The following is a 13,858-nucleotide window of genomic DNA, read 5'->3' as shown; positions in this document are numbered from 1 at the left end:
GTTAAAATAATATAGATTCAGTGACTGAAAAATCAATTTGAAAAATTTTAGTGCAATAATAAAACCTTTTATAAGACAATGACTAAAACAAGGCAACAACTAAAGTTCAATGATTAATATTGTAGTTTAACCTAAACATTTCTGTTACTCAACTCTCCGGAAGCCAGCTTTTGACAATTAGTTGAGACTTCAAACTAGTGAAAATAAAACTGGAAAATGAATACTAATGATAATAAAAAATCCATAAATTCGATCTGTTCCAAATCCTGAAACGAAGTGCAGCAAAAGGGGAACATAAAGCTTTGGAATCATAGTTCAATTTTTAGAAACTCAATCCAAAAACGATGAATCTATACGCTCATGATCTGTCTTTATTTGATTTCACCAACTTCTCTGATAATCCAATTATCGACCACCAATCATCTTTCGGTTCCTTAATCGGAGGTTACAGTGATTCTAATGGCAGTGATCATGGTGATGACGATGTTGCTGATGGTGGAAATAAAAGAAGTAAGAGTCCACCAAAGCACCGCCATGATCGGACCTCGCCGTTACCTTTGGGAATGGACTGGTCTTTACCTCCTCGAAGATGGGTATTTCCTCTTTTCTTGATTTCACTTTTCGTTTTAAGTGAATTTTGATGTTCAAAATGCAATTTTTTTTAAAAAAAGGATTTCATTTTGAATTAATTTGAGCTCAATAACATATATTCTTGCAATTGGAGGATGCTTTAGAAGGTAAAAGTTCAAAGTTGAAGCAGTATAAGAGGTTACCTTTGACGGGGGTCGCTATCCCCTCCCCCCTTTTTTAAATTAATTGCTGATCTGACTTGAAAATAAGAATTGAGAACAAGTGGAGCTGCTTGCTATTGGAATGTCTATTTTTTATGCTTTGATTCATGAATATGGAAGGTTGATGCGCTAGAGTAATTTTTTGTTTGTTTTACTGATTGTCATATAAGGCTCTTTTTTTCCAGTTAATTGTCAAGTTCCAAAGAACGAAGTGAATCACACTACCATTGTGTCTGGTTAAGAAAATGATTTTCTGTTCGCTTACTCTTAACATTGTATGTTATGCTGAATGAATCTTTTCCAGTTCATTGAACTGGTATCGTTGATTAGGTTCTGGCTAGTTGGCTGCTATGTAGTATGTCATTAACATTGGTAGCTGGGAAGTTTTATTTATTTGTAGCATTTTTTTTGGAAATTTGGTTCATGTTCACCTATAACATTCTTTAATTTGAGTTTCAATGTAGAATGGGCGGGACACTGTTTGGCCTCACAACCCTCAGACAGGGTGGAGTTACTGCGTTAGAATTCCTTCTTGGATTCTTCTTCCAACATCCCGAGGTTCAGATTCTGTTGTGGTACTACTTAATTCTCTTAGAAGTATTTAGCTATTGTAATTAGATCAGAATTTTCATTTTCTATGTGTTTGTTCTTTCATCTAGCTGTGAGCCTTATGGAATATATATGTAGGAATGCAGACTCGTATTAAAAGGTGTTGGGTTGGCTAATATAGGTCACTAGCCAATAGTTATGCAATTAGTCGTAATACTGCAGCCACTTTAGGAGTTGTGACAGGCTGGTCTGGTGAGACAGGAAACAGGAGCAATCAATAGAACTATGGATGATAAACGAGTAAGATAGAAGTTGGAACTCTTAGAAAATTTAGGTTAGATAAATCTTTAGTGTCAGAAGTCTATTAATATAGCCCTAAATTAGAACTCTGAAGATAACTTATATCTCTAATAATCAATCAGTAAGACTAAAATAATAAATTGCTTAATGGTACTATCTGTAATGCAGAAGCTTCACACCAAAACCAACCGAACCAATCAAAAGTAAAATGACAAGAAAGGAAAAAAATAGTTGAAAAATCTTTGGTATAGTGGGTATGCATATATGATTTAACATCCTGGTCATCTATATTGCAAACATTGTGATATTTATGTTTTTTTCCCTTTTTGCATGTTATTATTAGTGTGTATTCCCTGTAGAGATTCTTTTTTACTGTTTTTTGGGTGATTTTTCTCCTTATTTTTGTGGTTGTTAAATTCTAGTTGTGGACTAATTGCTTTAACTATTTTGTACCTAACATTCATCGATGACAGTTTTACAAGGTTCAAGTTGGCATTCAATCACCACAAGGTGTCACTACCACCCGGGGAATATTACGAAGATATAGTGATTTCTTAAAGCTACTATTTGAAGTAAGTTTCTGCACATAATTTTTATCATCTGAGAATGTTTACTGTCTTCTTTGTATCTCATGTTTTTTGGCTGTTATGTTCTCATATGCCTTAGAATTTCTCAGTTATGTTTTTCTCTTTTACTTTTGGGGTTAAATATGTCTATTTTTTGAGCTGGAAAAGTTTGCCATATTTTGATTCATTTGCTTGGTTATTTTTATTGCATTTCTCATTTTCCAACTGTTTCACAGCTTAAGAAGATATTTCCCAATAAAAATCTGCCTCCAGCTCCTCCAAAAAGAATTTTGAGGGTGAAAAACAGAACACTGTTGGAGGAGGTAAGCTAAAATATGTTTGTTTATTTTCCTTTGCAGACAGAGGAGAAGAAATTAATTATGTTATGCAACCTAAAAAATTATCTCATGTTTTCTCTGCATGCATGGTTCAGTACTTAACAATCCGGGTAAAATGTAACTTACATTGTAGGATTATTGGTTGTGTTTATGAATGGCTGAATTTTGTTCAGTCCTTAACAATCCTTTTGATAATGCTTGAAATGAGCTTAGTTTTTAAGATATATTTTTAGGAATAAGAACATTCTCTAAATGGTTAGTTTATCGCAGAGAAGGTGTTCTTTGGAGGACTGGATGGAAAAACTTTTATCAGATATTGATATTTCCAGAAGTGTTTCAGTGGCAACATTTCTTGAGCTAGAAGCCGCTGCAAGGTCTTGTAAGTTTTTCTTGATGCCTCTTGTAAATGGATGAATATGTTTTTCACCTTTAACTGCAGCCTGTATGTGTAGTTGGGATTTAGATTATAGGTTCACATTAAGTTATGCTCCATGATCTAAATGATTTGTCTTGTTACAGCATTTGACGATGATCAAGCGGATGCAGTTTCTTCTGTCAGTAGTGTGGTTCCTTCAGTTCTGACCAAGCCCAACTTAGATATTGATAATGCATCTGATCTTGATAATGTTTCTTCTGAGAAATTTGAGCTTGGAACCCCAAGGCGAGGAAAAGGCAATTCTGCTGGTCCTTCCATGGAACATGTAACTTTGGAACCAAATTTGATTGAACCCTTGGAGAGAAGTACGAATTATGGCATGTTTAACAGGAATTTTATTCTAGAAAACCTAGAGAAGATCTCCAAGCAAAAAATGCTTTTGGGAGGAGAAAGCGACATTCCAAGAGATAAAATAACTGGAAATACTGCTGACGGTAGATTTCTTCATGGAGATGGAGCAGAGCATTTTTCTGAACTAGAGCATTGCAAAATGGATGGCCATGTTCGAAGATTTTCAACAGAAAGCCTTGGAAGTGATTTAAGTTCCGTCCAAGCTAGTGACATATCAAACTCGGGAATAGCTAATTTGTCTGGTGATGGGTTACATGACTTGCCTGAAAATGCTGATGCTTGTAGAGCCTTGGATTCTTTGAGCTCAGATTTACAATTCCATAGAGATTTCCTTATCCTTTTTCTATCAGATGAGCACCGTAAGTTAAAAAGGGTTCTTAATACGCTGCAGAGGAGACTAGCTACAACAAAAACAGACGTCGAAGATCTTATATCAAGGTTCAATCAGGAAAGTGCAGTCAGGCAGTTCCTCGCAACAAAGGTATTCTCATTTAGTTAGAATGTCAAAGCCCATTTAATGCGATTTCTATTTCCATGATTGTGTTGATGAAGAAATATGTATTACTCTTCCATTCCTCGAGCAATAGCATATTTGCTTTTATATTGGCATTTTGACTTGATTCGGACATGTTAATTTTTTGATCTTCTATTCTCTAAGATTAAGAGTTTTTTTTAGCTTGTAGATCTTTGATTGCCTGAGAATCTTTAAAGCCCTTGATGATATTTACTTGATTGCTTTTGGATGCCAAAGCCTGACATATGATATAGGAAGACTAGGAATCCTCAAAGGGCTTCTTATTGCATTGAACTTGGATTTTCTCGGTTTAAATATGTGGGAATCTGATCCCTACCTTCTCAAGATGCTTCAATAATTTTTCTTGAGTCTATGACGTTAGTCCAAACAATATATGAAAGGAATAGAGGGGCCAGATTGTTAGCTTTTATGATCGTGACAATGACATTATTTGGTACTTTGCCTGTTAGGATGATCCTTCATGTTTTTGAACTCTGGGTTTTTGTTCGCACTTTCAAACTACTGCGTGTTTGATATTGAAAATTTTCTTGAGAGAGAGAATGTGTGGTGTGAAATGATAAAAGTGTAGAATCTCATTAGATTACCTTAAGCAGAATATCACTTATTCTAGTAGTCAACTTCCTAGTAGCCAAAAACCACTAATATATTTATATATATATTATTTTTTTGCAAGGACAGGCATGCCAAAAAGAACATTCTTGTGCCGTTCCAAAACATGATATAGTGGATATTTGGCAGTGTCTAAAAAATAATTCCTTGAATGCAAGAGCAGCTGATTCAGTAAACAATTTTATGGGTACTGGGTAGTTAAATTAGGATGTTATTATTAGCATAGAGTCAACCTCCACAAGTTAACCATTGCTTGTACAGAATGTAGGATATTTCTGGTACAGAAAAAAATTTCACAAAATAAACTGCACAGACCTATCATTGAAGCATGTTATGGGAAATCCTGTGAATCGTTTTGGGTCTTGAAGGCTTGAAAACTAACTAATTTTACTGTTTAAGTAGGCTGACAATATATTGATAATTGATAATACAGTTTAATCGGCATGTGATCTTCTTTTGATGACTGAAATGATTACATGGAAAACCTTTCATTATACCGTCGGTGTCTTTGTGAGCTGGGATGCTCTGGATTACGGTTATATGATAATGGTATTAATTGTGTGGACATTGAGCTTGAACCAGTTAGGTTTATACATGATTTTTCCCCACCATTCTGCTTGGATTAGGTTCGTACTTTCTGTAGCTAGAAAGAGAATTGTCTAGCATATTGGAGGAAGGTAAATTATATACATGAGATGACTGAATTGATTTCATTTTCTTTTGTAGGTCAAGGATTTGGAAGTGGAACTTGAAACTACTAGAGAGAATTGTGATGAAAACATGCAACAAGCTGTTTTGCTTGAAAGAGAAAGATTCACTCAAATGCAGTGGGATATGGAGTTACTTCGGAAGCAGTGTTTGGAGATGGAAATGAAATTAAAGACTGAACAGGTTTCTTCTTGTGCTATTAACATTTTTTATCATAATAGTTCTAGTCAAGTAAGAAAAGCTTTAATAAGGATTAAAACGTTCCAGGATGAAAAGGCACATGCTTTGTCAGAAAAGTTATCAATGATGAAAGAAAGCAAAATGTTGCTGCAAGATTTGGATGTTGCTAGAAAACAGCTTGCAGACTTAAAAAACCATCATGAGGAGTTAGAGGTGAAATCGAAAGCAGATGTAAAGCTCCTTGTTAAGGAGGTGAAATCTCTTCGAAGCTCTCAATCTGAATTGAAGAAAGAGCTTAGCCGTGTGATGAAAGAAAAACTAGAATTGGAGGTCATCCACAATCTTTTCCTTCACAAAAATTATACTAATGCTATTTCTGTTGCCTTTTTACCGCTCATTTTTTTCTATAATTATCATGAAAGGAGCCACTCTTATGTGTATAATCTCTTGAATCAATTGGTTTCAAGGGATTATTTGTGCATCATGTATCAAGCTCCTTCCATCAATGTTTGATGTCATTGATTGTTTTCTCTTTTGTTACCCTTATTTTTAGCTAAAACTAAATTATTTTTTTCAGAGGGTTATGCAGAAGGAAAAGCAAAAGATGAAGCATGCCAATGCTGCAAACAATAAACTGCTTCACGAATGCAGTATTCTTTGGGATAGGCTTCAAGAATGCAGTGTTAACTTCCTCAGCGAGGAGGAGGATAAGTTGAATGTTGATACTTCATCTCCATCTGATGCTCTAGATCTCTTGACAACATCTGATAATCGAATTGGTCTCCTTCTTGCTGAGGTATCCTTTACACCCAGAGTCAGAATAATGAACTCTTTCTATTTGAGTACTCTTGGAACCCTTTCTCTCAAAAAAGTTTGGGCATTTGTAGTGACTTTTGGAAATTTCCGCCTGCTATGATAGCTACAAGATTGTTTCTAACTGGCATGAATTATGTGTCTATGATTGCACATTTGTCTATATCCATGTCTACCGTATTAAGGTAGTGATATATATATATATATATCTTTTGTACACCTGATATAGTTTGAAGCAATTAAACCAGTAGCTACACCATTTTGTTGTAAATTATTGCTTTATAGAATATAGCCAAAGTTTAATAGAAGAGAATTTCCATGTTATAGGCGTGGAATTATTTGGGCTTAAAGGAGCCATTTAACATTCATGCTATAAGAAAAAAGGCTTGTTTTGAATTGGATCCGCTCCTAAGGTGTGGTGGAATGATGTTTCATAACTATGGGAATGTGTCTATAAGAAATAGTAATGTTTCTCTTTATTTTTTGTGGTGTAATCACTATCTTCTTTTTCTCTTTACAAAACTGATACAATGAAATTCTTTGATCTACCATCTGGTGTAATGCTCTCACCAGCTAAGTTGGCACCGAGAATATCTACTCTTACAGTTTTCCTAATGAATTAGTTTGCATGATGATGTGCATTTTCTTCTGTGATTGCTTCCTGTAATTAGTTGTAATAAAACAGTTTTCCAGAGCTGACTACTTTGAGCATGGACAGGCACAGCTCCTTGCACAAGATGTAGAAAATTCAGTAGCCAGACCTGAAGAGAGTCATACAATGAAAGATGGTGATGAAAGGATCGGCAACGAGTTGAGGAAGATGCTAACAGATATGTTTGTTGATAATGCAAGATTAAGGAAGAAGGTGAACTCGGTAGTACGATGTGCTCTCAGCACATACGTGAAGACCAATGATGATGGAGAAGAGGAAGAGGAAGAGGAAGAGACCTCTGAGTAAAACTGTTCTGAGCAAATTCTTGTAAAGATAAAACAGTAGGTGATAACAAATAGTGGATTGATATTTAATTCTGAATTCATGGAACATACTCCTCATTGCTGTTTTAATACTGCCAAGTTGTCATACAGCTACACATTTTATTATCTATTCTTGTATGAGATGACTCCATTTGTATGTTATGTAAGTAGCAATAAGAAACATGCAATGGAAAAGAAAATCATTTTTTGTATTATCTGTTCATCTAAATGAATACCAGAGGGAAAAAATTACTGTTAATTCTAAATGTTGAAATATATATCAAAATCAAAATGAAATAGCCTTCGCTGAAAATCACAGTTTGTACAACATGAATATTCTACATGGGGAATCCCTATGCTGCATTAGCAGTCAATTGTGGAGCAATGGAGTGATGTGGAAAATTACTAGTCCCCACCCCCAAACATACCCCCCCAACGTGTCTTTGCTAGAACCCATCTGCTTCATCAAGTTCTGCAAGCCACCCATACCGCCAATTTGCTTTAGCATCTGTGGAGGGAGGACCTTGCTCATGTGCTGAGCATTCATGTTGCGAGACAAGGCACTCATTTCACCCTTCTTTGGAATTTTAAGCCCCTTCATCTTGCTCCATATCTTTGCAAGCCGTTTGTACTCCTCCATTTCCATTACCTCTCGAATATGATGACCGGATCCTCACGCTATCCGCATCATCCTTGATTCATTCATCAGCTTTGGGTTTGAACTATCCAACTCAGGAACATGTAACACAAAATCTCATAATCCTATTAAATTGCCGTTCTGGAGCAATATTACATGTCTGCAGAAATTGAATAGAGCAGAAAATTCACTTACCTTCATTTGTCATTGAATCCATCACGGTCATGTGGCGCTTGATTTTTGCTTGGCTTTCTTTTTCACGACCTTTAGGCATAAGTTCAGCACTAAATCCTGGAAGCATAGAGAAAACCTGCAGAAAGCAACCAAAGTATTAGCATAAAGTTTCCATGCAAATTAAATAATACACTTCATAGAAAAAAGGAAAAGAGAGATAGAGAGCGAGGAAAGGTAAGTGACAAAAAATGGAATTTAGAAGATCACAGGCATTTGACGGGGTCAATGGGAAGTAAATCAACATTCGCTTAAACATCACACTACGACCATCTAATATTACTATTTGAAACAAACTAGTAATTCAAGCAAAGGAAATGCATGGTAATGAGCGCGTGATCTTGAATGTAACCTTTTTTTTTTATAAGAATCTTGAATGTAACCTTGAAAGTTAGGATTACAACTTTAGTTTTGAATTGAACTTCGTAAATACATCAAGCAATAAAATGCAGAGAGTATTTCCAGGATAGGGAAAAAGCAGGGATTTCACTGAAAAAAGATTGATATTTTCTCAATACAATGGAACAGGCATGCCAAATTTTCCAAGGCACCTCTCATTTAGCTCGTTGGAATTAACAAGTGCACAGAAATTAAACTAAGATCCGGGAACTTTGAAGGGGTTTCCACCTCTTTGACATATTTTTATGTTGGAGTGAGCAGCTTTTGCTTCCCAAGCTTATTTATTATGATTATACTACAAGAATTTTATCCCCTAATACCAAAGATTTAATATCTATTTCTTATCCACAAAATATTTATCAGCTTAAAGTTTAGACAGTGTGTCACGGATCAAGCAATAGGGCTGCTTTTAGACTTTTTAAAAAACTTATTATAATCTGCTAATTACTTCTATTAATGATTTACTGCAAATAGCAACAATTGTAAAAATGTGTGACCTCAAACATGCACAAAAATTAAAAGTTTGCAGAATGAAAAAAAAAATCAATATATCTCCTAAATTCTAAAGACAGGAGCAAACCACCAAACTGAACATTCAAACACATCAACATTTGAAAACGAAACATGGAAGAATAACCCAACTTCCAACATTGCTAAAACGAAAATGCAGCAGAATGAAGACAAACATCAAAGAGTGCAGTTAAGGATAACCTGCCCAATTGGACCCATTTTGAGTATGTTCTGAAATTGCTCATACATAATCCTTAGAGTAAAGTTCCCTTCTGAAAGTTTTTGGAGAAGCTCAGGTTGTTGATCCATGGGAACAACTTCATGAATTTTGTCCATGAATCCAGACCAGTCACCCATGCCTAATCAGAATCATAATCACCATGACAATGTTTCAACAATCATTACCATTTTGGAATACATAATTTATGTGTTGAGAAGAATACATAACAGGAAAAGGAGATGTATACCTAAAAGGCGGCTTACAAATGGTTTAACATCAAACACTTCAAACTCATCCATGTGCTCTCCCGTTCCTATAAATATGACAGGACTCTTAGTTGCAGCAACCCTGGTAGAAGCCACAGAAGAGAAAAACCAAGCAAGCATATCATGAGAACTCAACCTAATGATAGAAATGCAAATACTATCTTGAGTAGACATACAAAATAAAGGCAAGAACAATCATTACAGAGAAGAATACATAACAGGAAAAGGAGATGTATACCTAAAAGGCGGCTTACAAATGGTTTAACATCAAACACTTCAAACTCATCCATGTGCTCTCCCGTTCCTATAAATATGACAGGACTCTTAGTTGCAGCAACCCTGGTAGAAGCCACAGAAGAGAAAAACCAAGCAAGCATATCATGAGAACTCAACCTAATGATAGAAATGCAAATACTATCTTGAGTAGACATACAAAATAAAGGCAAGAACAATCATTACACTTACGCACTGAGAGCACCACCACCCTTTGCATGACCATCCATTTTTGTGACAATTACAGCACCAACAGCAACACTTTGTTTAAATGCTTGAGCTTGATCAAAGGCAGCTTGACCTATACTACTATCCATAACAAAAATAACAAGATCTGGTTTCAGGAACATACAACAAAAGTAAAAATAATTAAAGGGGATATTAGCATTACTTATCCTGAAATAAAATGAACATCTGAAATCTGAACAATACCGTTGCTTCAGAGACTTGATGCATTTCCTCAAATAGGGCAGCCTCCTGTTTATGGCGCCCACTGGTATCAACAATTATAAGATCACAATTTTCTTTCTTAAATCTTTCAACACCTTCCGCAGCAATTTTCACAGGATCCGACTCCATGTAGCTGCATGAATAGCAGAAAACACCATTAAAGACATTCTCTGCAGTTAAACTTAAAACCCACAGATGGAATTAAGACCACAAATCAAAAGCATATATTCCAGATATTAAATAAAAATCAGTCATGAGAGTATAATAGGGTGGAAAGCATCAAGAGCATGAAATACATAGAGAAAGCGTGTAGACATGTATTACATATACTCAATGTATGTATTTTCATGCTTCCCTCTTATGCCCTTTTATGCATTTGAAAAACCTTACAGTAATTAGGTACACGCGTCATAACATTGTTGAAAATAACCTAGAGTCCACATTATTCCTTTCATATCCCCATTACATATGGAAATAGGGTCAGCTTTAAAATATCCCCATTCTAAGAATTGAAAAACTTCAAATCAAAACAAACTTTATGTAAAACAAACAATTAAATCCAGATTCTAAATTTTAATATGTAGCTAATAGTAGCAGCCACAACACAATGGATATCCCTTGCTTATATTTACTACTGACCACAATAGCATTCATTATTCCAGTAACTACTGTAAATGTGAAGCTACCCAAAATACATCCAAAGCTGCAATTTAAATCATTGGCCACAATGATGAATGGAAAAGAAGAAAGTACCTTCCATAAAATGGAATCTTAGCTTTAGTGGCATTCTGCTTCAACTGATCAAAAGCACCAGCTCTGAATGTATAAGCGCAGACTAGAGCTGGTTTCCAACCTTTTTTCTGATGGTAATAGGCATATTTTGTACATGTGGTTGTTTTTCCGGACCCTGAGTTTTTAACAATGAGAAATCAACAGCAGAATTCAGGTATTCCATAGTCTTAGCAACACATTTGGAACATAGTTAGAGTTTCACAACAATGTGCAAACAATTGTACCATAATTCAAACTGCATGAAGACGTTAACAAAGCTTACCTTGTAAAACAACAAACATCACAACACCGGTTTTCCCTTTTTTCGGTGTGAAAGATGGCTTCCCAGGATCCAGCATCTTACAAAGCTCATTAAAAATTGCCTATAGAAAAGAAAAGCAGCCCCTTTTTAGCAACCCATTTTCTTTTGTGAAGTGTTGGATAAAAAGTTTACCAATTACATGAAGTTTAGAACAACCAAAGCATGTAGCAAACCATTTTCTTTTCTGAATGTTGGATCAAAAGTTTACCAATTATGTGAAGTGTTCACATAAAAGATAAAATAAAATACCAGCAAAGAGCCATTAAATCAAATGTTATCAACATGTTGGATTAAAGGCGGACCAATACAAAATCAGAACTTCAAAAAATCCCATTAATCATTAGTGTTAGCATTGAATTAAAAAATATCATAAGATCGGGAAATAATGGAGGAAGAGAAAATTCTCAAAATCATCACATAATTAACATATTTACTTGTAAGATTCTATCCAATAAATTAAATATAAAACCCTCACTCCTAGTTCAACTTCACCGAAATTATGAATTCCAATAAAACTAAAAAGGCATAAATTGTTTCGAAAAATGAAACAAACCTGTTGGATGATTTTTCGTTTGTTATGACCAGCTGCTAGATCATCGAGATTGACGATCTTCTTAGTATTAGTTTGCATATCACGGACTAGCTTGAATTGAACATCGGATTGAAGAAGAGCTCTGGTGATTTCGTTGAGGCATTCGTTTAAAACCTTCTCGTCGATTATCGTAGCATTGCTCGTCTGCTGAATAGCCCGGGAGATGCTCCCTCCTAGCTGTGCTAACACCATTTTCGCTAAACCTTTGCAGAGAAAATCAAAGAGATTTCTGTTCCTGAGAGTTTTGAAGATTTAGGGTTTTTTCCTTCTTAATTTTTGAGAAATCTGATACCAAGTAAAGACCAACTGGAGAGGATAAAAATTAGTAGTAATTTCTTTTGGATACGGGACGTAGTCAGTATCGTATCACCTTTAGTCGAAAAACAAATTGTTGAAATTGTTTTTTTTATATAAAAAATCGACTACAACAGCTTTGATTATTATCATCGATTAGAAGAAACTATATCATGAAGGAAATATACTCGGTTGTTTATTTATCTCATAATGATTAAACGTTAAATGATTCAAATGTTGAATGATTTAAAGGTTCTATATGAATTAGCTCTGAATAGGACATGTTGTTTGATATTGACTCTGAATCATTCAGGATGTAATTTGATATTGAATCATTCAGTACTGTTTTGTTGAATCAGTCAACACTGAATCATTCAGAGGTACGAAACAAAGGCGTTGAATGCTGAACGGTTTAACATTCAACGCTGAATTTTCCATTCAGAACTAAACAAACAGACCCTCAATTTATTACTTTCAGAAATCTCAATCAATAATGAATTCTTAGAAAATAATAAATGTCTTCACTATATTCATTTATTCACCTATTTATTGGAGAAAAGGTAGAAGTCTAAACTATGTTAGTCTAGTAGAACATTGAATGAATATGATAAAATTAACTCGTAAAAAATTTATGGATAAACTACATATTTAATATTTAAATTATTATTTTTGTGTTTTATTTTGATACATAAATTTTATTTTGTTTAAAAATTATATCTAATATTTAGTTTAAATTTTATTTTAATACCCGCGATTAAAAATTTAACGGACTATTGTAAGTGGCATTTTTATGGATAAATTACTTCATTCATCTTTCAATTATCGTATCAATCCTATTTTGGTCACTAAAGTCTAAAAATGTTCAATTTAAATACTCAACTTTCAAAATATTATTGTTTTAACCACTCTAATTTATTTTATTAATAATTTTTTTGATATGACTTTTTTATTATTATGTTATTAATATACAATTAAAATAAAAAAAAATTAAATTTGAAAGTTTGAGTGATTAAACTAGGAGTAATTTAAAAGTTAAGTAATTAAATTAAAAAAATAAACTTTAATAATCAAAATAAGAGTGAAAAGATGGTTAAGTGATAGCTTACCAACAATAACGGCCCCCTTTGCTCTAATTTTTCATTCTATCACATCGTGTGTGTATTTGTGTTATTTTTTTTAATTAAGAGTGGGACATATTCTAATTTGATTTTTTAATTAGTATAGTTTTTAATGTATTGATTATGTTTAATTTGTAATTATATTTAGGGTAAAGTATATAAATAGTCCATCAACTATATGATATTACTTTATTGAGTCTCTCGACTATTAAAAGTTATAAAAAAGTCCCCCAACTATAGAAAGTTACTTTGTTGAGTCACTTGACTATTAAAACTTACAAAATGATCATCTGATTATTCATTATGTTACAAACTCATTTTTTTTCGTTAAAAAATTCTAATTATATCTCAGTTCGCATCTTAACCTTAAACTCATACGACCATTATTCTTTTAGCAGAAAATGACGAGTTTAGAACATAATGAATAATAAATTGATCATTCCGTAACTTTTAATAGTCGAGAAACTCAACAAAATAACTCTTTATAGTTGAGAGATCATTTATAACTTTTAATAGCTGAAAAACTCAATAAATTAATAACTTATAGTAAGAGACCATTTATGTACTTTTCCCCTTATATTTATACTTGCACTAATATCTAATAGAGGAACCTGTCAATACTTT

At 33.9% G+C, this 13,858-nt stretch overlaps 2 protein-coding genes across 3 annotated transcripts; one reads left to right on the top strand and one right to left on the bottom strand.

Moving 5' to 3' along the window:
• The first annotated feature begins 291 nt into the window (after positions 1-291).
• On the top strand, positions 292-7,346 carry LOC120159554 (PX domain-containing protein EREX). The gene is made up of 10 exons (XM_039170127.1): positions 292-593; positions 1,256-1,366; positions 2,114-2,212; positions 2,443-2,529; positions 2,815-2,923; positions 3,064-3,812; positions 5,202-5,366; positions 5,451-5,693; positions 5,941-6,159; positions 6,895-7,346. Exons 1-10 carry the CDS (start codon positions 345-347, stop codon positions 7,132-7,134), a joined length of 2,271 nt encoding a protein of 756 aa, XP_039026058.1. The 5' UTR covers positions 292-344; the 3' UTR covers positions 7,135-7,346.
• Positions 7,347-7,594: 248 nt separating this feature from the next.
• LOC120159555 (signal recognition particle 54 kDa protein 2-like) lies at positions 7,595-12,130 on the bottom strand. 2 transcript variants are annotated; one of them, XM_039170128.1, is made up of 9 exons: positions 11,784-12,130; positions 11,192-11,291; positions 10,891-11,044; positions 10,120-10,270; positions 9,880-10,028; positions 9,653-9,753; positions 9,130-9,287; positions 7,984-8,098; positions 7,595-7,883 (listed from the first exon to the last, which is right to left on the bottom strand). In XM_039170128.1, the coding sequence occupies exons 1-9, from the start codon at positions 12,012-12,014 to the stop codon at positions 7,825-7,827; spliced, it is 1,218 nt and encodes a 405-aa protein (XP_039026059.1). In that variant the 5' UTR covers positions 12,015-12,130; the 3' UTR covers positions 7,595-7,824. The 2 variants fall into 2 exon arrangements, 1 of the variants encoding a protein (XP_039026059.1); XR_005519361.1 differs by lacking the exons at positions 7,595-7,883; positions 7,984-8,098 and adding an exon at positions 8,613-8,723 and having other exon boundaries at positions 9,053-9,287.
• Between the last annotated feature and the right edge of the window lie 1,728 nt (positions 12,131-13,858).

This window comes from Hibiscus syriacus, unplaced genomic scaffold (assembly GCF_006381635.1).
Source record: "Hibiscus syriacus cultivar Baekdansim isolate YM2019G1 unplaced genomic scaffold, ASM638163v2 tig00111366_pilon, whole genome shotgun sequence".
Lineage (NCBI taxonomy): Eukaryota > Viridiplantae > Streptophyta > Magnoliopsida > Malvales > Malvaceae > Hibiscus > Hibiscus syriacus.
Note: the sequence above shows the minus strand (reverse complement) of the source record. Positions and strands in the feature narration are given on the sequence as shown.